Here is a 27,925-nt window from a genome sequence, read left to right as displayed (position 1 = left end):
GAAGACGAGTGTGTGAGAGAGAGAGCAGACAGACAGAAAGGGAGAGGGGGAAGAGGGCAACAGTGTAGCATTACATTTAGACCCAGAGCAAAGACAAGATGTACATGGGGGACCGATTAATGGAGCTCTGCTGAGAGTGATGAAAAGCTTTTTCTACAGCCTGCAAGGCAGACAGACGTGCAGCTGGGAGAGTGCAGCCTGGAGGAATTCAGGTGATCAGGACAGATTACATTCAAAAATTTATACGTATCATCCCAGAGAAAGCAAATCTTCACCAGAATACAGGAGCGACAGCTTCGCCCGGGGCGGCAGATTCCATCGTGCCATTCATCCTGGCACTCCTCTGGAGCCGCTGGTCATAGTGCTGGTGTCCACTCCTGCCAGAGGTAATGCCACCTCCCGGGAAGCCGTGGAGAGCTGGACAGCCTGATCGAGCGAGACAGACGAGGAAGCGGGACGGACTTTACAGAGATGAGAGCGGCCACAAGCTGAGGAGAACCAAGAGAGGGAGACAAGCGGAGTCGCTAAGAAGAGGAGGGTGAGGACGAGTTACAGAGAGTAGGCTAAAGAAAAGATGAGTGTGCCAACGAACTGTGGGTTCTTTTACTCTGTGGAACGGAGTATCACAGTGCGGAGTGGGAACATATGGGGATCACCGTGTGCTGTCAACAGGCCTATTGACATCATGCAGAAACGCAGGCGGTAATTAAGAGCTATGTTATTTACTCTCGGTGCTTTTGTCTTCGTTTTTTTTCACGTCTTCTTTCATCTCTTAAACACACAGACATACACAGCAAACGTGTCATTATGCAGATGTGCATGAAGTTGTGGAGCATGGGTCTACTGGTAAAACTGGCTTTTATTGAAACCAAAGTTTATTTCCAAGTACCTAAAACACTGCATCGCTCGTAGGGTATCACTGTCTATTTTTTTCTTTTAGATCCTTATAGTTCAAACAGGAACATACAGGAGTGACTCTAATGGGATTAAAAAACAAACCTCTTTTTTTGTACTGTATATCTGAATATGGAAGTGTTTAGACTTCAAACTATTTTTATCAGCTGCAATATTCACAAAAACATTTTTTCTTTATCAGTTGTTTTGGTCCAAATCAGCATTTCCTTAAATATATATATTGTTTTAATCACATTTCCTCTTCAGCCACTTTCAGGCATTGTTCCAGATGAGAACAGTGCCCGCTGTCGTGTCTTTTTTTTCATTATGAAGACATCTTGCAGCTTTCAACAAGAGTCAAACTAAGAGAGGGGAAAGGGCTTGTGAAAGTATTAGCTTTTGGATCATTTGAATATTGCAGTATATCCTGGTTGGGGGGGGAAAAAAACAAAAATTCTGGTTGCTGTCCAGATATTTTTTAAATTCATAATTACCACTGTGGCTTATCCAAGAAGGTTTTATAATGTGTTAGGCAGAAAGCAGTACACAAGTCCAACTGTAATTTCAAATGTGTGTGAGAGATTTAATGCAGACTATACAGTGATGGAGTAGTGAAGTGGAGCAATTATGTAACAGGTTTAATACCTTTACAACAAAAATGGTAAAATCGGAGAAAACACATCCACACACTCTTCATCATTTGGATTTCACTGCTTTACCGAATACCTGCTGCCCTTCAGAGATGCAGATTTTACATGGTGGCTTACTTAATTCATGATTTTTGCTGCTGTAGCAGTGAGCCGGCCTGTTTCTGTTACACATTAACAAAGTTTTCATGTGAAGGAAAACGTCAGGATGTTTTTTCTGTGTGTCTCGCACATCAGTTTAAGAAATCCTGTTTCGTAACGCAATACTTTTTTCTCATTAAAGCTTATCTATCTGACATGCAGCTTGAATGCTGCTGTCCTTCTCATAGGAAAAATTCCCGCAGAACTTTTGTAATTTCACACATAATCCTCAGTGCCAGCAGGGAGGCTCTGAAGGAGGACTCGGAGATAAAGCCGTGTTTACATTACTGTCCTCTGTCCTGTTTCTCAGGCTGGGTCTTTGTTTATCAGATGTAACGCAGAACATTTGTGAGCAGTGGTGCTTTTAACGGTCAGTTGCCCCATATGATTTCATTGCTCTTGGGGACCCGTGCCAGGAAAAGCAACTGACTTCTACTCTTAAACAAGCAAAATTACCTAAAAATGTCAAACTGTGGAGACACTGGACGTTTGCTCATTACGTTGCTGCTCGAATTACTTCCACCCATGGATCTAAAAAGGTCAGAGCTTTACGAGCAGCAGTCTTTGCTGGAGTAGATCTGTAAATGTGCTCAAAGAGGGGAATCAGAAACCGGGAGGTAGAGATCTTTATTTGGATTGAGTTATTTTATCTGGGAGGTTGTGCTGGTGATGCTGATGGAAGAACTGACTCTTGCTGGAGCCCGAGTTCCAATAAATGGCCTGTTTTCTTTCAGTAATTTGTTACAGGAAGTCCAAGCAGATTAGAAACACATGAGATTATCAGAGACAGCCTTATGAAGTATATGCATTTATTTTATAATCAGTAGTATAAACCATTTTTATGCTCTTTATATCTTTTTTCATACCTCCCCTCTTTTTTTTTTATCCTCCCTTTTGTTATTTCTTAGCCAGTCCACATAAAGTAGATCACAGCTGATATCTATGGAGCCAGTGCAGACACTCTGATGTCAGCCTCGGCTCCTTTTGTCTATAAAATATAGTCATGCATGAGTAGATTCCCACATAGGCATAAGATGAACTGACAAATTAAACCTGCATGGGGAGGAAGGATATAAATCTGCAGCGTTTGACATCAGACACCAAACTTAGAGCGTCTCATGTGGCCGCAGTGCGTGATTTAAAGGCCAATTATCTCACTTAACTGCAGAAGAAAACATGAAAGTAGGCCTTCGACTTAGATGGATATGTGTTGAGGTTATGCATGTTTTTACATGTCTGTGAGCGCAGCAGATAGAAGGGTTGGTGCTTTTATGCATGCCATGCTATTTTCTTTAAGTTGGTGGGTGAGTGCTGACGATATTTTTGCGTCCGGTGGTGGTTACTGGTTTCTCCTTTCAACTGTTTTAAACTTTGCTGAAACGTGGATAGAGAAATTCCCACGCAATTCATGGGACAGTCGCAGCTCATCGGCGTGTAAAGCTTTTTTAATTTGAATGTTGTGGAAGTAATATTCGCCTTAAGGTATTAAAATAGCCTGTTAGGCACGTCTACTTTAATTATATTTGCTTCTATTTTGCTGAGAACAGCATGATTTTGGAGAGGGGGCCACAATAGCTGTAATGGTTAGCACCAACACCTCACATCAAGAAGTTCCTGTGTTTGAATCCGCCTGGCTGGCTTCCTCCCACGGTCCAGAACTTCCATGTTAGCTTAACTGGTGATTCCAAAGTGGCTGTAGGTGTGAGTGGTTGTCTGTCCCTCTTTGTTAGCCCTGCAACAGATCGATGACATGTCCAGAGAGTACCGCGCCTCTTGCTCTGTGATAGCTGAGATAGGCTCCAGCCCCACGCTGACCCTGAGTTGAAGTGGAAAAAGATGGAAGAATTGGGTGAATTTATAAAAATATTAAGATCAAATATAAAAACTGGCAGACAGAGACAGCAACAAACTATTTTAATAATACAGAATTTCATCTTCAACCTTTCAGCATGCTGGGGCCCAGCTGGGAGCTTCACTTTTACTCCCTAGTCAAACTTAAAGCCAAACAGTTTTGGAGCTCGCATGCAAGTCAAGCTATAGTAAAAATAAATGCAACACTGTGGTAACTGTAGTTGCATTGTATGGCATGGTAACAATATTTCTGAGTCGGTAAAAGTGGTTTGACTTCATCCCTTATTATGGAAAAATAGATGATGGTGGTAATTCTATTGCAGTGGGTCACAGTTAGTACATTTTTACATTCATGGTGATCTCAGGGTGAATCCCTCACAGCAAACTTTAAAAGCAAACTTTTAAACTGACCAGCGGAAATACCTGCAAAGTTAATCGTCCTCAGCAGGACGTTTATGGCTCTTTTTCTTTGTACCTCTCGTGGGTAAAAGGTTTACGTTGTTATTTTCTGCATAACAAATCACAGAGCCCGCTCTTGTTGTCAGGTCGAAAATTAAAAGCTGGGTGATTAGCTCCATCGATTCGAGCCGTTTCTCTTCTCCCCCTCTCTCGAGCCCATTTGCAGGCAGCTGTGTGTCCACAGGCTGTTGATCTAGTTTACCTCAGCCGTGTCAGCAGAGGGCTGCGCGCAAAATTAACAGTGACACGGAATATCATGCAGGTTTGACAGTGATGGAAGGGATGGAAAAATCCTAAAGATTATTTCTAAATAAACCACTGATGGAAAATACAAGTGTGGGCTTTGTTAGGTGTTTGGGAGTTATGCTCAGGGTAATTTAATATAAATTAAGTGCGTTACAATGCTGACAGTTTTGGCAGTAAAGCTGAGCTTTAGACGTGCGTTTTTAGAAACCCAACACTCTCCCCTGTCAGTTCAACCTGGGAGGAGAGGAGGAGGAAAGAGAAATCTTCATCTGCCTAATTTATCAACGTCTCTAAGTGTGAATGTTGGATCCACTCTAACGCTTTAGATGCCAACTCCTGTTAAGTAGTTTCTAGATAGATGTTTCTTGTTACTGCTTCATTTACGTACACAGACTCTTGTCTTTGAGATAATCGCACAACACTTGTGCCGGGGTCAAATATTATCTGACTTTGCCAGGTCACTGCGGGCTTGATAAATGAATCCAAGCTTTCAGTCGCCGTGCTCATTTGCAGAAGTGATTAACTCATCTTGTGCCCGCTACGCTTCATAACTCTCACAGGTCCTGGCGAAGTAGAGGAGGTTTCTCAGCCAAAAGCCACTTTGTCGTAATAAATGTCTCCTGAAAGTCTTTCCAAAGCATTTCTTAATTCATCAACGCTTCCTAGTCATGGTGTGGCCCACGGGGGAGTGAAGTGACATGGACCATCTGTCTCAGACGGAGGCAGCAGGTCCGCTGATGGGTTGCAGGCCCGAGGCGCACAGACGAGCATGGCTGTGAAACCGCTCTCTTACCTGTGTTTTTAAATGGACACGTGAGTTGAAGACTACTTTGTTTCAGTAGCCGGTGATGACCTCACAGGAAGAGTCATCATGCAAAGGTTACTTATATTTAAAGATGTGGCCTGTATGTGTCTTGGCAGCCGGGGATCAGTCCGCCAGGGCTAGATTATATCTCTCGGTTGGCCTGGGAACGCCTTGGTGTTCTCCCGGTTAAGCTGGAGGAGGTGGCTGGGGAGAGGGAGGTCTGGGCTTCTCTGCTTAGGCTGCTGCCCCCGCGGCCGGCCCCGGATAAAGCGGATGAAGATGGATGGATGGATGGCCTGTATGTGCACTTCAGTTTGTTACAAAGCATGAAAACCACACAGGGTTCTGAAATTGTGTCATTTTCTTCATAAAGAGGAATCAGGTTGCTTGATACAGGCATGAAAATGTGGGCAATACATTAGTATGTAGCCCACTGACTTGTGTTGAATAAATTATTTTTATTGGAAAAGAAGAAGCGTAAAGTTTTTTGTCTTTACTGTCTTGTCTATTTTATTTACAGCTTATAATTATACCCAAAGTGCTTTAGAGACAGGAACATTTACATTCCAGGTCTCCAAAAAAACACCTTCAAAATACATGAAAAGCTGAGAGGTGTATTTTGTTGTGTTTTTTTTTTTCTTTTTTCTTTTTGCCTGTCCCATTTGGTTCTTTAGCCATCAGAATTGTTGTCTGAAGACCAACAAGGATACCCAATGGATTTACTTTGCCAAATGGATCATCGTGGCATTGCTGTATTGGTCCATTTGATCGACCTTTGTTTTTATTATTTATTATATTTTATTTTCAGATGTTACAGACGGGACAGACATGAGTGAGGGATAGGAAAGGGAGAAAGAAAGAGGAAGGAAAAGAAAAACAGAAGGGGAGAGGGACAGTGAGAAAGGGGGGGAGAAAAAAAATCTCCTGGATCACCTGTTGAGAAAAGAAGAATAGAAAACAAGCAAAAAAAACCCCAAAGCAACATACTAAACACAACGCCATCGCATTAATCTAGCTAAGTGTAAACAGCAGTAAATACTAAATATTCAATGTTGTTGTGCAGCACGCAGGAAAGACAGCGCACAATGTGCTTTGAAGTAGCAGCCAAGAAAGGTGTAATTTAAGTCTACGAGCAGTGAACACCCGTGTGCATACCTATTTTGTTGTGTTAACAAACTGAGTGATTTGTTGGTCATTAAAATACGTTCAGAATTTACAAACTTAATGATGATATTTTTAAGTACCTTATTTTTATATTTTTATCCAGAAGTCTGTTGACACTGCAGAGACCGTGGATGCACATCCATGCAGCCCTGTACTGATTGTGTGGCTTGTAGGCCTCTCCGGGCCTCTCTGCCTAACAATTACGCGACCAGGTTAGGTCCTTCCGGGTAAACGAGTCCCCTACAGTCTTTTGCAAACCTTAGGTTGGATCTTCTTTCCTCCTTTCTTGTTTGTGCAACTCCAGACCTGCCCCCTGCATTTCACCCCGGCTGCCATTTTCAGTTTGTAGGTCGCTTGATGTCATCCTACATTTGTGACATTCGACATTCAAATGAGCTGTGAGTCGTCCCTGACAGTTGTTTTCACCCTCCTCTGGTCTGAGGTTTGTTGTTAGCAATATTGCTTGTTGTTGTTGTTTTAATGAATCATTTTAATGTGGAAACAATTACGTCTATGAGTAAAGCTGGAATTTAACCCTTTGTTGCCTCACTTAAAACTGTTTGTTTCCAATGCTTGGCTTGATTAATAGTATTTTTTCCTTTGAGGTGCTCCTATCACTGGTCTTTGCTGTCAAGTTTGTTATTTAGAGGAGCGATGGCCACAGCAGTGGTTTTTAGACTTTTCCTCATTAAATGAAATTTGGTTGAAGTTAGATTAGAGATTAGATAAAACTTTATTAATCCCTCGGGTGGGTTCCTCTGGGAAATTCGGTTTCCAAATAGCACAGCACCGACAGAAGTTACAGAATGTGAGCAGATACCATATATACACATATATAAATACAGAGACATATATAAATAAAGAGTATACAAAAGGGATAAATGGAATAAATAGGAATAAGAATACAAGGGAATTGCACATTCAAGTATTGAAGTTTATTGCAATGTTGGATATTAACAAAAAGTATTGCACTACAGCTTAGTTGTTCCCCCCTCCTTTGTCCTCCTGTTTCCCCTCCCTCTCCCCTCCAGAGAGGAGTTAAACAGTTTGATGGCGTGTGGGACAAAGGAGTTTTTAAGTCTGTTAGTTCTTGTCTTTGGGAGAAGCAACCTGTCACTGAACAGACTCCTCTGGTTGTTTATGGCCGTGTGCAGAGGATGCCCAGCATTGTCCATAATGTCCAGCAATTTTAGTGTCCTTTTCTCTGCCACTGTCACCACAGAGCTAGCCTTCCTGATCAGTTTTTCCAGCCTGGATGAGTCCTTCTTTGCTGTGCTGCTCCCCCAGCACACCACAGCATAGAAAAGTACTCCAGCAACCACTGACTGATAAAACATCCTCAGGAGCTTCCTGCAGATGTTAAAAGACCTCAGCCTCCTGAGGAAGTGCAGTCAGCTTTGGGCTTTTTTATACAGGTGCTCTGTGTTGCATGACCAGTCCAGTTTGTTGTCCACCCACAGCCCGAGGTACTTGTTGACCACCTCCACCTCCTCTTCCACCTCAAGTTAATACCACGAGGTGGACTTGCATTGAAGTGGCTTTTAACTGCATGGAAATACTGATTTATTTATTATTTAAAATCTGGAGTTGAAGTTAGAGGTTTTCCCATGCAAGGAGTCCTTTATGTATGTGTATGACCCACTGTTCACTTGCAATTTAAACAACAGTTCGCAGTGAAATAGAGGTCAGCTACATATCTATCTTTTGCCAGCAAGATATCCACACATCATTCTACAGCTTGTCGCTCTAACAGCGAGTTTCTCTTTCAGGGTTCATTCAAGGAAAGGCAAAGAGGAACATTTGAAGAAAATGGAATGTGTTTGCAGTGACAGATTCCTTATGCAAGTTCAATTTCATAGATTAGGCACAAAATATGCAAAAAAAAAATATCTGGGCAATTTGGCTGCACTGAAATTGTTGGAATTCTTGCAGCTGACAGCGCTTGTGTAAGTGTAACTTAAAACCATTTGTTGGAAAAACGAGTATTTCCTTCTTCCACAGCACCTCTGATTGTGACATCTCACCACTGCCTACACTGTATCAGCTAACTGATGACTGACAGCAAGATTGTCCTCGGCAGTCATTTCACATTGTAAACGGTATCAGAGCTCCACATCTAGACTTTATGTTGTTTTTCAAAGGAAGAAAAATATTGGGGGAAGACAGCTGGGTGACTGAAGCCATCAGAGGGAAAGTCCTGAGGAACCTGCAGTGTTTTACCTCTGACACTCATTTTCTCTAAGTTAAATAAATGCTGTTTGACAAATGTAATGTAATACTGCATGAGTGTGATATATGTATAAATTCTGGTAGTTATTCACCTTGACCGTAGTGAGGAGGGAATCCATCCTTCCAGACTTTGCACACAGTCATTTCCGAGCAATCAGTACTGGACCAGAAAATAAGGTTGCAGCTAAGTGAGTTATGATACTAGATAGACTACTAGATAGTCACCTTCCAAAATTTTTTCCTTGCCTGCAAGAACCGTTCAGATTTTCCTTACAGACATAACAAGAATAATCTAACAACATCCTAACTATTTACTTACCGATACTGACTTCCAAACCCTTTTGTTGCTTGAAATTAGCTGATGGTAATTGTTAATTTTAGTGTTAACAGATATATTCCTCTATAGGACTATCTAGGATTGCCTCTTTAGAAATCATGCATTGTTTTTGGTTAATAGTTAATCACATTAAACGTGAAGTCTTCCTTAACGAGAATAGTAACTTCTTACAGTATGTCTGTACAAAAGCTTTTATGTCTTCTAAGCCAAATGTTATTTATTCAGCAGGTAATAATCTAAGTATAGGTTGGGTCTTCATTTTTTAAGGCAATGATAAGATAAGGCAAATGATTCTGAGTCCCTGTCTTTGTTGTGTGTCTTCTACATTGGATTACACACTTTTAAAACCAGTTTTTACTGGTTCACTTCATTCTGAACAGTGGTTAGACATCTCTATTACCAATGCACAATGTCTATAATTAGCTCTCCTCTGTCACTCAGAGGCTGACCTGCTGGGCCTGTTTTTGTTGGCTGTAAAGTGTGAAAATAGCTAAAAGGTTATTGTTTGTGTTGCTATTCACAACTACTTTCTTAAGCAGTCACAGCTGCAGTCCGGTTTATGTCTGTGCTGCTTTGCTGTATGGTTTGAGAAAGATCTACAGTGTATATAGCAAAACTGCTCTGTGTGTGTGTTTTAGGAGGATTATTCAGGAACAGAGAAACACATTCTTACATATTTAGCTTATTCAGCTAAATGCTAATTTGGCTTTTTGAGAAATACACGTTTGCTTTGTTGTTGAACGTTAGCTCAGAAGCTAACTTTGCTTTGTGTAAGGGGCACAAAATCTACTTATAAGCTCCTGTAAAACTCACTAATAAACATGTCCTATCAACTAAAACATGAGTCCAGCACAGAGCCTCGAATGAGATTAAATGCTCGTTTTGTTTGTTTTCATGCTAAGCTAAGTTTAGCTAGGCTAATTGTCACAAGGCTGTTCCCTTTTTGGGTTAATGGTCCACAAGTCAGTTGTCAGTGACATGACAGACAAGACATCCGATAAGTTTCTTTCCTTAAATCTGTTGTGAGTGCCTTTATTACACATTCATGTGAAATGAGGAACATTTGATCCTCTGTGAAACACCACATGCTTTTTTCAGTCAATATCAAAATCTCAATAGATTTAGTGTTCTCCTGTAGAAAATGTACCCATAGCCTCAGAAGCTTATTTTGGGCCAACTGAGATATAAATAACTTACTTCCTGTAGGTTTTTTGCATAATTTGTCAGACCTGTGTCTGATATTTATTTCACCACTCTTTCATGCAACATTCATTTAGTGATCTGACAAGTCAAAGAGTTTTTTTTGTTTGTTTTTTCTGTTTGAAATCCACATTTCGCAGCATTTAAGTCCAGTCCTCTCCATGACCCCCTTTTCTTTTTGAGCCATTACTCGGTGGATTTTCTTGGATGCTTAGAATTTTTTATCATCTTCAATTCAAGGCAAATGACCTTGCATGATGTTCAAACACACTACTTTAACTGCGCCATATTCCAGAGCATGCTTGAGAAGGTAAATTGATAAGATGTACTCATGGAAAAAGGAAACATTTTCCATGAGACGTGTTGTTTTACCATACTTCATTTAAGCCACCCACAGTGTATAACATAATCAGATTTATAAAATAATCATGACATTGCTTTTAGAAAATATTTAGAAGATGCAAGAAACCAATGAAAATATAAGTGTACTTTCAGAGATGGATTGCAGCTGGTGCTCTGGGAAAAAGATAAGGCAATTGTGAATTAATCTAGCTACACTGTCGACATGTAAACACATACCACCTCCATCGGGTTTCTTCACGGCCAGATTCAGTAACGTGATGTTACAGAATAGAAGAAGAAGACGCGCAAGACAAACAACAGGGTGGTCCTGGCTGTGTGTGTGAAGGGCCACACAAAACCAACATTTATCCCAGAGCACAAACTGATGACTTTGTGCTCTGGGATAAATAGAGCTGATTCACCTCTGGGTGAATCAAAATCACCTCTGTGGATTTCTACTGTGACCACTTTTACAACATCTGTTCTCCCTTTGTTCCCATTGTTCTGTGTGCTGAGCTACAGCGTGTGGACTCTTAGTTGCTGGTGTGAACTTTGTGGTCTCACTCAAGCCGGGCGGAGAATGTCTCTCGTGCCTCTTGTGCTGTAATAATTTCACAGCATTGTTGCTTTTGTTTCACACTGACACATTGTCGCATACTAGAAATCATTTCAGATTATCTCCCAAGTTTTACAAAAGCACAATTTTCTCTTGCATGAAGCGAATGCTCTGTGCATCAGTTTAAACAGCGTTTGAATAAACGTCCCAGTTCGTCGCGCAGCTCGGCTTTGGTGCAACTAATTCTACCTCTGGCTGTGTCACAGCAAAGGCCTGGGAGTGATGAATGAAGGTTCAGATGACAGCTTGCCCTGGTTTACGGGCCTATCTCGCCCTTGCTTTCTCCCTCTCTCGCTCGCCGTTGCTCCTGTATTTTAATGCTCCCCAGATGGGATTGACGTTGCCATGACAGGCGGTGACGCAGGCGGGGTGTCAAGTATCAGGGCCACTGACAGGTTGCCATCAATCACACTTGTTACCAGCCAACCACTTAAATAAAAAACATGGTAACACCTCTCTCTTTACACCTTTTTTTTTTTTTTTTTTTTTTAACTAAAAGTCTTTGCCTTGTCCAGGAATGCTGGCTCTAATTGGTCTTTAGACAAGAGAAGTAATTAAGTGTGCGAGTGCATGTGCATTCATGTCCACCTTTGAAGCTTGGTGTGCGAATGCAGATGCCAAATTAGGATGGTTCTATTTAACCATATCCAATCTCCAACAGGTGGCACATTACGCATTTCAGCTGGCTTTTTAGCTTTTATATGAGATTTTATTTTCACCGTCTCTGCACGTATAAAAACTTTTCAGTCAGGGTTTTTTTTTTTTTACAGCGTGGCAATAATTAAGAACAAAAGTAGCTCGGGTTTTTGTTCAGTGATTAATTTGATTTATCTGCAGAAAACTTCGTCTCTACCTCATTATTTTACAATGCATACAATGTGCAAGTTCAAAGACTCACCCCAAAATCGTCAGAATGCATGTTTTGTCTGTGCTGAAGCTACAATGATACAAATATCTGAATAATAAATTATTAAATGAATAACATGCCTTAGTTTTCTCTGTTCAGACATGAACATTGACTGGCTGTAGCAGTTTCACTAAGGCCCAGCAGAGGGACTCTGTCCTCAGAGAGAATGAATAGATTATTTTAATTCGGCAGGAAGAACCTAAAATACAGGTTAGCTATCACTCATCACCAGTTTTATCGGGACTATAATTAACACCTTCCCACACTAACAGGGATATTTTTTAAAAATCCCTTTTTTTTATTCTTGGAGCAGAGAAGAGTGGAGAGTGGGAAGGGTGCCGGAGAAGAAGGAGAGGTGGGCAGGCGGGTGGGTGGGTGCCAGTTGTGAAAAACAAAAAGACAATGGAGGAGTCATTTTTGAAGACCAACCAGCCACGGAGCTTCTGTGGGAGCTTCCTGTTCAGACGATGCGCACACTGAGCTTGAACCTTGACCTTTGACCTCTTAGGACTACAGAATGCCTCAGCTGACAGAGTTAATGCACATTTTGTTAACTGTATAGTTAAAGATTGTGCACATTGGAGGTGTGCAGAAAATACTGGAATATTCTGGTTGCACTGTTCTTACTGTGAAACGACATTACGGGAAAAACTGTAAACTGCTTTTTTCATTTTTTCCGAATATAGAATATCACAATTCAGCTGTTTAGAAAATTATAAACTCCATAACTCACAACTTAACAGCCTCAACAACAACTATTTTTTTCAAAAATAGCATGTGTTTTTGAGTTATTGTTTTACTTTATCACCTATTTAGATCTCCATCGCTTGTTTCCATGGTAACAGCTACTTCCCCCCCCCCCTTTTTTTTTCTTTTTTGCCACATAAATTAAAGGATTTGTTATAAAACTGTATGAACCACAACTAGAAGATTGTGATTTCACAATGCAAAAATACTACGTGTTTTGTCTGCTGGGGTGCTGGAGTACTAGGTGAGCAGTGAAGTGTCACGAGTGAGTCAGGATTCCCTTTCCTGCACTGGGCTCACAACAGCTCAGCGAGAGATAAAGAGAAAAAAACTGGAAGCGAAAAAAAAAAAAGCAGTGGGGGAATGGCGTAGGCGGTATTTTGATCCGCGGTCTAATTTTAGCTCGGTATCGGCTTCAAATAGAAACTCCTCCATAAATATTCATGAATGGAGGGAAGAATCTGCTGCTCTGTGAGGCGGAGATGACAAACAGAGAGCGAAAGAGAGAGAGGAGGGCTCTGAATTCTACCTGAAGGTTATTTTTAGCTGCAGTGTTGCCTTTCTGGATTCACATGCGAACGGAGGTTAAATTTAGCTGCACAGACAGAGACGTGTGGAAATACAAACAGATTCATAATCAGAGCACGCGAGGAGAGCAGCGGGCGCAGCATTAATACAGAGATACGATGAGAGAGATGGGTTAAACTGGAAACATGAAAAGGTGAGGAGAGCGTGACCATCTCCTCACCTCAGTAATTTGAGATTAAAATACACACATTGTAGGCGTACATCATTGGGACTCATTGTTTGTATTATTTACACATAAAATTATGATTTTTTTTTACCCCTTGCACACACAGCCTGTCTGTCATTCGTGCACGCTCACTCTAGCAGCCACGCTGGCACAGTCCCACTGTACTGTGTCTGACATTTTAGTCACTCGCACTTTCTTCTGTGATGCAGTCAGTGTGTCTGAATCTGTCACATGGAAATCAGCTTCTGCTGTTATGTAATAGCCAGTAACACACCAACGTCTTGGGGGGGAGAGTACTGCAGAACGCAGCAAGAGAGGAATGAATGCAGTGTTTTCATGCAACTGTAAAGGCTGGATTGTAGCAGCACAACTCTGCAAATGCCAAAGTTGGTCAATCACTCATGGATTGGAGTAAAAGGTAGTCATTCATGGAGCCAGCAGATAGTTGTGGTTTTGCTCAGGTTGTATCAAATGTCAAAAACTGTTGACCATGTGAAAAACACATTATTACTCCCCACCTTCTATACTGTGCACTCACTGACCTCCGACTTTGTTAGCTACACCTCTCCAACTGTTTGTTAATGGAAACATCTGCCAGTTGAATGGCAACAACTTGGTGCAGGTAGGCGTGTAGCCATGGTCACTTTGAAGTCGAACATTTAAACCGAGCATCAACTGCTGTATGCAACACAGTGAGTATATATGCGACATGGCAGTTGTTAACGTCTTTCAATGTGTGCATTTTGTTACACTCTAGACCCCACACAGCTGCACAAGAATCTGATTTTGTGGTAATTGTATCACTGACATTTTGGGTTTGTGTGTTATTATTCTCTAACACTTTGGAACCCATACCTACGCCATGAGATTTTTATTTTGAAATATTGGTTTCCCCGTTCTGTTTATTTGAAAGGGATCAAGTGTGTCTCAGCATCTGCCCTTGCAAAATCCTTCATGTTCTGCTAATGGTTGTTTTACTAAAGTGTGGATTTCTATTCTGGAGATCCTCACGCTGTTTAGCAAAAGGAGATGCGTTGCCAAACGGAGCTGCTGGCCGAAAGTCTCCGAGGCTCAGAGCAACGCTGTGGGAAAGTAGAAATGTAGATCACAGGAGAAACATGCCTAGACTGTGAAGAAGGACCTTGCCGTGCCTTCGTTTGTTGTTTTCCTCTGTAGTCAGACGGTGTTTTTCAGGAGGAACTCCTCTTCACCTGACGCTGCGCTATTTTTAGACTCGCCTCTCTCGTGTAACCCACGTCAGTACTGTGCTGCTATTTTTATCTCTGCTGTTCGCTCACAGTCGGGATTCATCTGTATGTACACGCGCGCACGCGAACACATACACATACTTGTATCACGAGAGCATCACATTATCTAAACACATTTCATGCCTTTACTGTTTCTCTGCATGATGATTGTGTAGCTGTGGAGTTCAAGTACGTCCAGGCTGGTTGCCTGACAGCCTCAGGTTTCGCTTGATTCGCTGTTTCAAATGCTATACTATCTTTTAATGTTAAATATATTAATAATGAAAAATGGGTCCATCCTGCCAATCAGCTGCTCTTTTCTGGATCACTCTAATAACACACTTAATGGATTTTAGCGGTTAGTTATCCTATTTATAAATCAGCTATAGCATTGCATGCAGCCACCAGTGCTGAGAGCTATTCTTCCTCTTTGGATCTCATCACCTCCTCATTTTGGTCTCAGTCTGACTTGGATGTGTTTTCTTATCCACCATTGTTGCTCGGCTTGAATTGTGGTGCTGATTTTAGCTTACTTCCTGAGCTGTGAGCTGAGCTCATATATATCACAATGTCTTATCCTTTTTTTGTCACCCTTCTAAATTTGAATTTTGAGTTTTTTTTACTTCTATGTTACACTATTTCCTCTTCAAGAAAGGACAATATCAGATTGAAAGCTTGTGTGATAGAAGTCTTTATAAGGTCTGTAGCGATGTTTTAGATATGAATATTCCATCTTTTAGTAACTGTGTCCATGTTATTGGCACCAGAGGAGCAGCAGTCTGGTTAACTTGTAACTGGAATTTTGTAAAAAGTTTGTCTGTCAGTTTGGTCTGAAGGGAAATGCTTATTCCCACATTTATTCTCCCTTATTCTTTTTATTTTATGGCTGTTGCATTTATACTGCCTGCAGCTCTTAATGGAGCTCGTTTTCTCACCTCAGTGCATGCTGACCCACTTGACCAGCCACTCGGTGTATTTCCAATAACGCTGTTGACAGCTGGTTTTCGGTTGCTCCTGCCTGATGCTGCAAACAGTCACAAAGTGCTGAACTGTATTTGTGTGACAGACTCAGGGATATATTCATACACACCAGCTATTGTACACATAAATGCACACATTGCAGATATTCTGTGGGAGATATTTTATGGCACTGTGTGTCTAAGAATGGAAAAACAAGCTTTCCAGGAAGCATGGACAGTTTGGATGGATTCATTTCTTCTATTTCCTTTCCTGATCAAATCTACAAGCTGGTAAATTCCTAAATAGCCTCTTAAGCCATCTAACCTTAATAAATTCTCTTTGCATTTATGTCTTCTTAGTTTTGATGTGGAGAATGGATTGTCTGTGGGACGCAGCCCACTGGACCCTCAGGCCAGCCCTAACTCCGGTCTGGCCCGACCGACCAATTTCCCTCACAGCCAGCGGAGGGAATCTTTCCTCTACCGCTCTGACTCCGACTTTGACCTTTCACCCAAAGGTCCCTCCAGAAACTCCTCCAATGCCAGTGACCTGTAAGTCCACCAGTTGAAACTGTTAATCCTCTGTCTCTATGTATTGAGAGGGGCCTAAAACAAACCCTTTGGATAAATCCAATGCCCCGCCTAGGAATCTTGTTGCTTTACATGTAGTAATCTGTTGATATCAAGTTCTCTAAAAGTAAAAAAGAGCTTTTTACATCTGAAAAACACGGGTAAAAGTTTTCAAAGTATCAACAGCCATTCCTGATGCTGTGCTTTTTATCCTAAAGGAATACCACTAGGATCACATGGATCATATTTGCATTTCTGCTTTTCTGTTCTTCTCTATCTGTTTGAGCTCAGAGGTTTCCGGGCTGGAGAAGCAGTTTTGTGCCTCGATTTACGTGCTGGCTCCCTTACCTGTTTGCAGTTTGAGTTCTGAAGCCAAATTGTCACGCAGTTTAACTTTTTTACTTGTTTTTCATAGAGTGAGGAGGACTGTTAAGAAAGGTCCACCTTGAGAAGACTGAGCCTTCTCAAATACTTTATTAGGACATGCTATGTATTGCTTGCAGCTGTTTTCCCATCACAAAGTGCTTGAATGTCAAATCTATTCCACTGGGATTCTAAAGAAAGGAATATTTTGTTTGTTTTTCTGTGTGTCTCAGTTACATCCCCAAGCAAGACATTATAGATTTCACGCTATCTAAAAAAAAAGAAAGAAAGAAAGAAAACCTTCAGTTTTGTAATTGAAGCAGTCACAGATTTCTTCAACCTCTTGCCTATCTGTTTTTAAAGGGAAGAAAGCTTGAAGCATTGGGAAGTCAACTGGTTGTCATCTCGGTGAGAAGAACATGATAAACAAAATAAATTAGGGCGAAAATAAACCCACACTGGCTCTGTCCCCTGAAGGCCTCTTCTGCATTCCCTCTGGATGGCTTCATGATCATTTCCCTCCTTTCTCCCGATGACTAAATATCAAAAACCTCTCTTGTGACCCCTGTCAGGCTCTCTAAAACACCCTGTTCTGTTTTGTTTGTTCTTGCATGCGACGCTTAATCAGAGCGGAGTCAAGTATAATAACACACTTTTGGTTTTTTTTTACTCATATTTAACTGTTCATAACGTGTCGCCCACCCTTTCCACCTCACCCCGACTGTTTCCTCACCGGCCTCACTAGAAGCAGTGCATGTCTTTAATAAATTAAAATAAACTATAATAGATACGAGGAAGGTTTCTTTTTATCACTCTTTGGTATCACAGTTTAGGGATTTATAGTTGAGCTTCTCAGTATTTTGTGTTTTTTCATGCTTTTTTCCTCTTGTGTGTCTTTTCTGCAGACATACAGAAGACATGATAGTCACACCGTTTGCACAGGTGAGTCCTCTGAAATCTTTTCCAGTCAGCCTGTTTTACTTATTGTGTTATTTGAAAATTTGGCAGATGGACAAATTAAGAAAAAAAAAAAACAGCCTCCAGATGGTATGAGACTGGGTTTTAGTGCTCTACCGGAACATCCCCTCAGGATCATGTTGGCCCTGCGACAGGATCAGCACCCCGCTGGTGTTGCCTAGCTCTTGCGTGGGATGTGCGTCACTCCTGTGCTCACTTTACACAGTGAAAGGAGCTGAGAATCCAATACTGCTGGATCATGCTGTTTAAGATATGCATGGTGGCAGATAAGGCTCATGCATGGATCAAGTCTGGACATCTGATACTCTGTGGGCTTTCTCCTCATGCTGAGTCAGTGTTTGGTGACAGATGCAGTGGCAGACGTGACCTAGAGGAGTGTCAGTGATGCTATGAAAACATCAGAAAGGGAGTGGGGGATGCCTTTGGGTAGCACATCTGCCAAGAGTGGAGAGCCACAGTATCAAATGATAGTCAGTGATTTGTGTTGAGAAGCTCTTGTTCAATGAAAGTGGAAGCTTTTATGAGCATTTAAAGCTACACTTCATCACATTACAAATGCGTCATTTGATGAACTCATACATTCACTCCTTTGTTCCTCTCGTAGGTCCTCGCCAGCCTGAGGACAGTCAGAAGTAACTTTGCCGTCATAACCGGCCAGCAAGATCGCACGGCCAGCAAGTAGGCGTTTTGGAGACTTCCTAAGTCTTTTTGCTCTTTCACCACCACACCTGACTTGTGTCTTTAATATGTTCACTTTGGATGGTCTCTGTCTACAGAACACGATCTTCAGGCAGCAACCCACCATCCATGTGCAAGACCAGCCTCGCAGGTTGGTAGCGGCTTTGGAATGAGATATTTACTTATTAGCCCAAAATACACACTTGTTAAAAAACAAACAAACAAACAAAAAACACATACACACACACACAAACACACACAGATGGCAAGGATATTAACACGATTGGGAATCGGGAAATCTGGGTTACTGGAAACACATCACAGCTGTTTAATTAGTAAGCGAATGTTGTTCAACAACACATGAAATCCAGTGGTGGGCAAGTATTCCAGCCATGTGCCTGTAATGATGATTTTTTTAATGCTTATTGTAAGTCACTTGTATCCTCATCCCATGGATACAATTACTATGAAACAAAATGCAGCTCAATATTTGAGAGGGAAATACCATTAACATTTCCTCCCCGATGAAATTTAATATATATATATATGTGTGTGATATACATACAGAGGAGCCTCACCAGCAGCTGGCCATAGAGACTCTAGATGAGCTGGACTGGTGTCTGGAGCAACTAGAGACGCTGAAAACCCGACACTCTGTCAGTGAGATGGCTTCCAACAAGGTACTTTAACAAAACACTAACACACTACCAACAGCCTGCTAAGTTAGACTTTTAGAAGCTGGTAATTTAGGCAACTGAAAGACTGAATGAAAGTTTGTTGCTCTTTTGGACATTTCACAAACACACACACACACACACACACACACACACACACACACACACGAGTGAATCTTGCAGTTGTAGAAAATGGATTAAGTGCAAGGTTGGGAGCTTAAATGGCATTGTAAAGCGCTTTGGGTGCCTTGAAAAACGCTATATAAATCCAATCCATTATTATTATTATTAAACATCTGCTGTAGTTGCTTAAAAGACGTATGAGGGTCAGAGAGATGAAGTTTTGAAGACAGGGTCCTCTGGTCCTGCTCTAATTGCAAGTTGGAAGCTTATTGGACTGTCCTTGTATATTTTGGAGGGCTTTTGGTATAGAAAGCACCAGAGAACAAACCTTGGAGGCTGATTATGCCGTTATTCCTGTATATGTCTATTTTTAGACCTCACCGCTGGGAAAGGTCCTCAATCTGCAGCCGTGCGGTCATTTTCTTCCAGCTTACTGTTGTCATTTCCCCTTTTTGAAATGAAATGCAGCCGATTTCTTTTTAGAATGGATAATATAGACAGTACATGAGGCATGTTCATTTTCATGCTTTATGAATTGATGTATTCTTTGGCTGTGCTTTTTTCCTGCCCAAATTAGAAAAGGCCCCAAATACGACACTAAACCCAAGGATTGTGTGTGGCCTCTCGTAAATACAATTACCATCACCGATGCTTTAACCAAGCTGAAGGCTCATTAACACAAAGAATCCATCATGAAAATATGAATAGAAGCCCCCATCTGTCCGCAGGTGGAAGAAGCTTACATGCATAGGATGATTCCCGGCATGCAGATGGGGACTAGAAACAGGGACACACCTTTTTCCCTGAATCATATGCAGAAACATGTGAATGAGTAGTGGGAGTGGGAGAGATGTTGCACTGGATGAAATGGAATCCTCACCGTGCATGCTTCCTCCATCCTTCCCTCTCCTCTCCGATCAGCACTCACAAACACCCACTTCATAGAAGCGTCCAAACATAAGGAAACAGACCTCTTCTCATCACATAAATCTGAATTACATTATTAACCAATCACGTACCGTGCCTGCTTCCTGCTTCATGCATACACCATTCCACACGTCACTCACGTGGCAGCGGAGGGGAGTTTCGCTGGAGGCACCCCCCCTCCCACGCCCACTCCTCTCCCCAGCCCCCACAATTGCTGCAGATCAGTCAATGAGCTAAAGAAAAGAATTATCCATGCCGGCCCTTGGGAACAACGACAGGTGCATGGGAGGCTGAAGTGAACAATGTTTCTGCATCCCTGACGACCTTATCGAACCGCTTTGTTAAACTGGATCTTTACTGACCCTAGAAAGGGTCTTTGAGCAATCGTGCAACCACTTTTAATCACTGAGTTATTTATATGTGAGTAGGGTATTTAAGAAAGAGCTTTTTACATGCCGCATAGGCATTTTTTTCCTTCTCTGATGGTAATTACTACCAAGTTTGAATTTTGTATAAAAGTGAATAAATCAGCTTAACATTAAGACCACTGTAATTATCCTTCAATATTTTCTATCTGCTTCTGAGCACGATTTAGCTGTGAGTGAACTTTTGGAGCCCGCTTTAAGCATTTCTTTGTCAAAGCATTTTGTCTTTTGCTCCTCTGATTGTGTTAATGGTCAGGGCACCCAAGTCTCTGTGGTGCGTGATGTACTATTTTTATTTTTGGCTACAAGAATGAACCCTCCTCCCCATCCATTCAAAGCTTTTCCTTCATACCTTCAAACTTGGTGCACATGGTGTGTCTCACAACCTCACTCTGCCCTGCCTACTGTGTATGTCTCGTGGCCAATGACGGCTCTCTGTTTCGCTACACGCTGCTGCAGCGGGTGTCTGATTGGCTGCTATTCTTAGGCATTTTTGAAAGGAGGTGGAGATTAGAGTACCCCATTCTCCCTCTGTTTACACACATAGTGGGCAGGCAGTAACTGAGTGGATGAGGGAGAGTCGGGGAGAGTCTGCCTTCTCTGCCTTGCATCCTGGCATCCAGCAGCATTCCCACATACATATGCTTCAATTCTCCTGTTCTTCCACAGACTTATAATCAAAGCTTCTGCAGCACTCGCTGGTGGATTTTTCCGAGACAGGCAGCTTTGTCGAACAGGCGTGTTAAACCTGAGAGCTCACTCGTTTTATTTTTGCTCCCATGCTTGACTTTACGCTGAAATGCCAGAAGTGACTTATTTCATCTCCATCTCGTTGATGTTCATTCAGGTGAGGAGAGGGGAGGAGAGGGATGAACTGGATGGGAGGGTAGGAGACTCCCTGAGGTTCACGTGTTGCTTGTTTTCTGACTTTCTCTGAGACTCAACACGTCTTATGTCAGCATGATCTGTGGCATCTGCTACTTGTATTTGACTGAACCGTTTGCAGGTTTTGAGAGAGAGTGATTTGCTTGTAAAGTGTTTCTTTTCTACGTTGTTGTTAAGAGATAACTGTTGTTCCAGCAGGCGGCTGAGTTGATCCGACCTAGTCTGTCCACAGTTTAGCAAACAGAGTGTTTGATCAAGCTCATTGATGCTTGCATGTGTTTGTCCTCAGTTCAAGAGGATGCTGAACCGAGAGCTCAGCCAGCTGTCAGAAACCAGCCGCTCAGGGAACCAGGTGTCTGAATTCATCTCCAGCACCTTTCTGGGTAAATATGCCGTCTTTGTACGCTACACACTGCTGCACATACATGTAGATATGCATGTAAATCACAGGACAGTGCTCAGACAGGAGTAGTTGAAATGCATGACAGCAGGAAAGTTAGTGTTAGTGGTGCATTTCTGTTTTCATCACTGTTAACTGGATGACTTTCACTGGCAGAGAAACAACATGACATGGACATCATGTCTCCCCCGACCAAGGAGAAAGACAAGAAAAAGCGTCCTATGTCCCAGATCAGCGGTGTGAAGAAGGCCACCCACAGTCCCAGCCTTGCTCCTTCAACCATTCCTCGATTTGGGGTCAATGCTAGCCAGGAAGGACTCCTAGCTAAGGTGTGAGGACTAGTTCATTTGTTATTTCCCTGAGGCTAATTCTCTATTTTTTCCCACATACTGAATGTTGTTTAATATACGTATTTATACTTTCTCACTGACAGGAACTTGAGGATATAAATCGATGGGGTATTGACATCTTTAAGGTCTCTGAGTATTCTGGGAATCGCCCACTGACAGTCACCATGTACACCATTTTCCAGGTACCACATCACAGCACACAGCGTACTGTATGGCTCCTGTACTTTATAGCCTCAAACACGGCAAAGCAAACAAGTGCATAATGAATTTACTGAAGTCAATGAAGCAATGACTTAGCAGACAATTTGTAATCAGTCATTTATCTTTACCTTGGATGAGCCATCCTCTCCTCTGCTGTTGCAGGAACGTGAGCTGCTGAAGTCCTTTAAGATTCCAGTGGATACTTTCATTACCTTCACAATGACTTTGGAGGACCACTATCATGCTGATGTGGCCTACCACAACAACATCCATGCTGCAGACGTGGTCCAATCAACACACGTGCTGCTGTCCACACCTGCACTGGAGGTAAACGCTCAAATACACAGTCCAGGTTGATGCCCTCACATACACGCACGCATACACACAAAACTAACTGTCTCTCTTTGTGTGTCATCCAAGGCTGTGTTTACTGATCTGGAGATCCTCGCTGCGCTGTTCGCCAGCGCCATCCACGACGTGGATCACCCCGGAGTTTCCAATCAGTTTCTCATCAACACCAGTGAGTTTGCTCGTAGCTCTGCAGGGATTATCTGAATGTGTGTGGGTGCTGAGTGTATTTAACTATGTAGCTGACGAGATCGTGATTTATTTTACATTCAGAGTTTTTTATGCCTTTTTGTCTTCAGACTCAGAGCTGGCCCTGATGTACAATGACTTGTCAGTGCTAGAGAATCACCACCTGGCTGTAGGCTTTAAGCTTCTGCAGGAAGACAACTGTGATATTTTTCAGAATCTCAACAAAAAGCAGCGTCAGTCGCTTCGCAAAATGGTCATCGACATGGTGAGTGGACCATTAAGATTGTAGACGTGCAGTAGCTCCACTCAGCTTAGGCCTTCTTTTTCCCCAGTGACTTCTGTTTGGTTTAATGTGTTTAATGTTGTTCTTGCAGGTGCTCGCCACAGATATGTCCAAACACATGAACCTGTTAGCAGACCTGAAGACCATGGTGGAGACTAAGAAAGTCACCAGCCTGGGAGTCCTGCTTTTAGACAACTATTCAGATCGCATACAGGTGAGAACTCTTTTTATACAAAGATAGAATCAATCTAATCTAATCTATATATTTGACATGTGACAACACCTGTTTAATTTGCCACTGCAGGTTCTTCAGAACATGGTACACTGTGCAGACCTGAGTAACCCGACCAAACCTCTCGAGCTGTACCGCCAGTGGACAGACCGCATCATGGTGGAGTTCTTCACACAGGGAGACAGAGAGAGAGAGAAAGGCATGGAGATCAGCCCCATGTGCGACAAGCACAATGCTTCAGTAGAAAAGAACCAGGTGGGGAATAACCTAAACCGCGAGCTTAGCCTCAAAATCAAATTCATGTATTTTTCCTCTTGGTGCTGTTCGTCAGCCTAGATTTAGATTGTTCTGTTGTGAGGGGGTTTTGGAGATCCCTTCTCTTTTATATAATGGAACTAAAAAGGCACTAAAGTGGTCCTCAAAATACATTTTATGATGAACCTGATGGTTAATGATAGGGAGACAGCCTGTAAAAATTAGCCGTATCTAGCTTCATGCTTCCTGTGGTTGATGGATGTAGACGTCAGGAAGAAAACTAGTTCGGATACAAAACCGCTCACGGAAAGATGCAGTTCTTTGATTAAGTCAAAGCATCACTGCTGAGTTTGTTATTCGCAGTCTTAAACATTGCTTTCTCTTTCAGGTGGGTTTCATCGACTACATCGTTCATCCTCTGTGGGAAACATGGGCCGACCTGGTGCACCCTGATGCGCAGGACATCCTGGACACGCTGGAGGATAACAGAGAGTGGTATCAGAGCATGATCCCCCACAGCCCATCACCTCACCCAGAGGGCCAGGAGGAGGAGGAGGAGGAGGAAGATTCCTTTGCAGGGGAAGCTTCGGCACATGGTCGGGGTAGCGGGTCTGCTTCTGCTGACAAGTTTCAGTTTAAGCTGACCTTAGAAGAAGAGGGGGAGTCTGACACAGAGAGTCCACCTGAGGAAGAGGAGGGCCACAGCAGCAGGAGGCATGAAATCTACAGATCCGATTCGGCCTCTCATGTATCTCGAAGGCTTCCCAAAATGCTTACAAGTGACTCGGGCAGGACGTTTTCTTTAGACTCGGAGAAAGATATGGCAGAAGAAAGAGAAGAAACAGATGAAGGCGTCTCTGGGGTTCCACGCTTTCGAATTGGCACATAGCACCAGTCAATAGTTTCGACTCTTTCGACTTTCTTTCGTTTAATTATTCTTGATTTCAGTGCCTCGCCCTCTGTCACACCCCACCTTCCACTTCGAGCAAACGCCACCACCTCTGTTTTTCTGCAGATGGGGTTTAAGAGCAGGACTCAAGGTGGGGAGTGCGGGAGTGCGGGAGGCTGTGGGGGAGGACTGAGAAAGTCTGCAGTTTCACACAGCAGTCACTTGCACTGGAGAGAGACAGATAGCCCCAGTCGCTGTTCCAGTAAGGACAGGAAATCTGTGTCTCTCACTCAGACAAATTGTGGCTGAAGTTCCACAGAGACGATAAGAAGTTAGAAAAATACACGCTTTTCTACCAGCTAACCTAAAGTCCGCTACGACTAAAGACAGACGTGTCTTCCTCTAATGGAGTATTTTTTTGTGTGAAAGAAGCGAGGAAGTGATGAATGACTGCGAAAACACAACAAAGTCTTTTAAGACTTCTTGCCAAACTTGCAAATGCTGGTTTGCCTGCCTTTTGGGGGTTTTTTGGTTTTTAATTTTTAGTAAGTTTTTTTTTTAAATTCAGTTGTCTGTTATTTAGATTCACACACAGTAAATTGAAGCTACAGCTAACAGCAAACTTGAAAGAAGTGTAAGCAAATTCATAGCACAAAAAGAAGAGCTATGAAGGATTTTTTTTTTGCAAAACACCTTAAATGTAGCAGATATTTGAAGTGACTCTATCACTGTGTTTGTATACATGCAGTAGCACTCCTTTCAGCTGGTGTTGCACAGCCGATTTAATTGTACTCAGCAGGCAAGTTGCTTTAATGATTATAACGACTGAGCTGGCACCGCATATTATTTTTTCTTGTTTTCAGATGTATTATTTCCATTTTTAATAATCTTAATGAGATATAGTCAGCAACAAAACTGAGCCAGGGTCAGTGTAGCGTTAGGCGCTCTAGGAGTTACATCCAGAGCGATGTGGGCTGTGCTTATGGTGCCTCCCAGTGTCCACATGTGGAACTAAAGTTCTGGTACTGTGGTAAATGATTTGCAAGTTCTTACATTGAAAACCTATTTAACTGTAGGACTACCCAAAAAAATGTCGGTTATTTTTCTGTTTTTGTTGCTTTATTGTTTGGATTATTTTTATTTGATTTGATGTTTGGCGCCCATTTTATCAGTTTGCCTTCAAGTTTTAGCACTTTGCAGTTTTGTTCATAGGTAGCCTTCGTTTTTGTCTGTTTTTTGTCTCGAGCCAAAACATGAACTCATTGGAGGCTTTTGACTGAGAAACACTAACTAGCACAGACATCATGAAAAAAAAAAAACATAAAAAGAAAAAAGAAAAAAAAAACTCAGTGTCACAGTAGAGTTACGAGTACATTAAGCTATTACAGTTCCATTATTCTTACTTCACAGCACCTACCTACTGAAATAGTGTTTTTGGTAACATCCACTAGCATTGATTACTGCACTAATGAGGGCAGTGTCTTGATGAGGTTGTAATGACAGATGTTAGCATCGCTGTAACTGTAAAAACCCAGGAGGTTACAAAGAGCCAGTTCCCTGTGCCTGAATCTCCCCTCTTTTTCCCCTCTCATTGATCAGTACTTTGCTCTCCACAGGGACACGCCGGTAGTCAATGACAAAACAAGTGCCAAGCAAGCATGACACAACCCGTACTGTAATTTCCATTTTGCCACTGGCTACTTTCCATCAGTGACTGATAAAGTTGGTTGATTGTAGCACCCAGTGTGCCAATCTGACCTCAGTGTCTCTGCTCTTTTCTCTCTCTCTCTCACTGAACTCCTGTTCGAACCGTAACAGTAACTGATATTGTCTTAAAACAGTGTGTTTGTGTGTTTGTTGTCCGGGTGAATGAGTTTTCTTTCTCATGTTTTTCTTTTTCTTTTCTTTCTTTTGAAGTATTTGCTAAAAAGAAGGAAAAAAACTCAAAGCACTTTGTACGGTTCTCTCACACTTCTGCACTTTTCTGTTGACGGACGGCCTGGTAGTTTAATTGAATTGGATGAGCTGGACCATTGACGCTCAGAAGGGCTGAAGTTCCTTGTCTTGTCTTGTCTTTTCTTTTCTTTGGTCCTTTTTATAATGAACTAATTGACTGTGCAAAAGAAGTGTTTTGTTGAGATGTGTGACATTAGCTGCCGGATTCAAACACTATGAAAGTAATGCAGAGAACTTACCAAACTCATCCTGTCGAGAAACTTTTTTATTACCATGAAACAGTGTAACTTATGTTTTAAATGTGTGACTGAGCTTTCTTTCTTCCTTTTTTTTGTTTTTTTTTTTTGAAGCCTTATTTTTAACTTGGGATTTTTTTCTGGTCACTGACATGCTGGAGTAAAACATGTGCAATCCTTTCTGTAGCCGACGACTCAACTCTCAAAGATGCCTTCAACACCAAAGGACTATTTAACAACATTATAACCAGCACAACATGCAAAGAGTCAGTGTGTGTCTCTCTGTGTGTCACTAATTCATAGTGTTCTTTTTCCTCACAGTACTTTGTGTACAGTTTATTTATTGCTTCTGTATTACCTGTCAGCAACGATGTGACAGACAAGTAGCTTTTTTTTTTAGTCTAAGGTTTTAATACTCACACGTGGCTTCATGTGTGAGAAACTTTTCCTTTTCACTTCTAATATAAAATTATACATGAGCGAATACTCACTTTCACTTTTCCCTTGGTGTAAAAATTGCTGAGTGACAGATTTCCGTCTGGGTTTTCTGGATCACGTCCTATCGCCTGTCTTCCTCTGTCATCACTGATCTGATCGCATCACGTGTTCATAAAGGATCTCGGAGTACGTGCACTCATCTGAAAGCTCTTTGACTCTTAGTGAAGATGTCACGTTGTCGAACAGCCTCAACAGCCAACCAAGACCAGTATTTCTGTGCGTGGAGATTTTTATGAATGTGTGTCATAAACTGAAACTCTGCAGCTTTGACAATCCAACTCTGCTGTTTAACTGTGGCTGCGTTAGCCCTCTGTCCAACTAGAACTGTATGCCTTGCCAATAAAGGAAAAGCTCTTCACTTTGTGATGTCCCGTTTTCTCCTTTTATGAGAAAAGCAAGTCATAAATGCATTTATCACTTAAAGGAAATGAGTATTGATTACTGCTTTTTTAAAAGTAGCTCCAAAGAGAATGCGTTTCTACGTGACACTGCAGACAAACATTGTTCAATGCTGATTTTATTTTCAGTTCTAATTTCCAAAGGGTGGATCTCGCTCTGTGAAAGCTCCAGCCTCGTGTCACCTTAAGTGGATAACAGATTAAGATGATAAATGGTTGTATTTAAAGACATCTTATCTTAAAGACCTTATAGTATCATATCACCCCAACAGAGCACTTCACTTTTGGACTGCTGGCTTACTTCTTAATATATTTAAAAGTAGTTTGAGAGGTACCTCTTCTGTGGAAACAGCTCCCAGTTTGTAATGTATTTAGGTGATTCACAGACACCCTCTCGACTTTTAAGATAAGGCTTCAAACTTTCCTTTATGATAAAGTTTATGGTTAGGGAGTGGATCAGGTGACCCTGGATAGTCCCTACCACTTGGCATTTATCATTAATTATTATTCATGTCTAGTTTT

General features: G+C 41.9%; 1 protein-coding gene across 3 annotated transcripts; it reads left to right on the top strand.

The window, feature by feature from the left end:
- On the top strand, nucleotides 1–27,351 carry pde4ca (phosphodiesterase 4C, cAMP-specific a). Of its 3 annotated transcripts, XM_085378962.1 has the most exons (16): nucleotides 1–538; nucleotides 15,906–16,097; nucleotides 16,842–16,886; nucleotides 17,384–17,420; nucleotides 18,061–18,134; nucleotides 18,233–18,285; nucleotides 18,702–18,814; nucleotides 21,458–21,551; nucleotides 21,725–21,897; nucleotides 22,002–22,100; nucleotides 22,282–22,446; nucleotides 22,540–22,639; nucleotides 22,767–22,921; nucleotides 23,031–23,153; nucleotides 23,244–23,426; nucleotides 23,815–27,351. In XM_085378962.1, the coding sequence occupies exons 1-16, from the start codon at nucleotides 390–392 to the stop codon at nucleotides 24,313–24,315; spliced, it is 2,256 nt and encodes a 751-aa protein (XP_085235088.1). In that variant the 5' UTR covers nucleotides 1–389; the 3' UTR covers nucleotides 24,316–27,351. The 3 variants fall into 3 exon arrangements, with proteins under 3 accessions (XP_085235088.1, XP_085235086.1, XP_085235087.1); XM_085378960.1 differs by lacking the exon at nucleotides 16,842–16,886; XM_085378961.1 differs by lacking the exon at nucleotides 16,842–16,886 and having other exon boundaries at nucleotides 471–702.
- The last annotated feature ends 574 nt before the right edge of the window (nucleotides 27,352–27,925 follow it).

This window comes from Diplotaxodon limnothrissa, linkage group LG18 (genome assembly GCF_057381915.1).
Source record: "Diplotaxodon limnothrissa isolate DT_005_m linkage group LG18, D_limnothrissa_male_GT1.1, whole genome shotgun sequence".
NCBI classification, from domain to species: Eukaryota; Metazoa; Chordata; class Actinopteri; order Cichliformes; family Cichlidae; genus Diplotaxodon; species Diplotaxodon limnothrissa.
The sequence above is the reverse complement of the archived record's forward strand: the minus strand, read 5'-3'. Positions and strand labels throughout refer to the sequence as shown.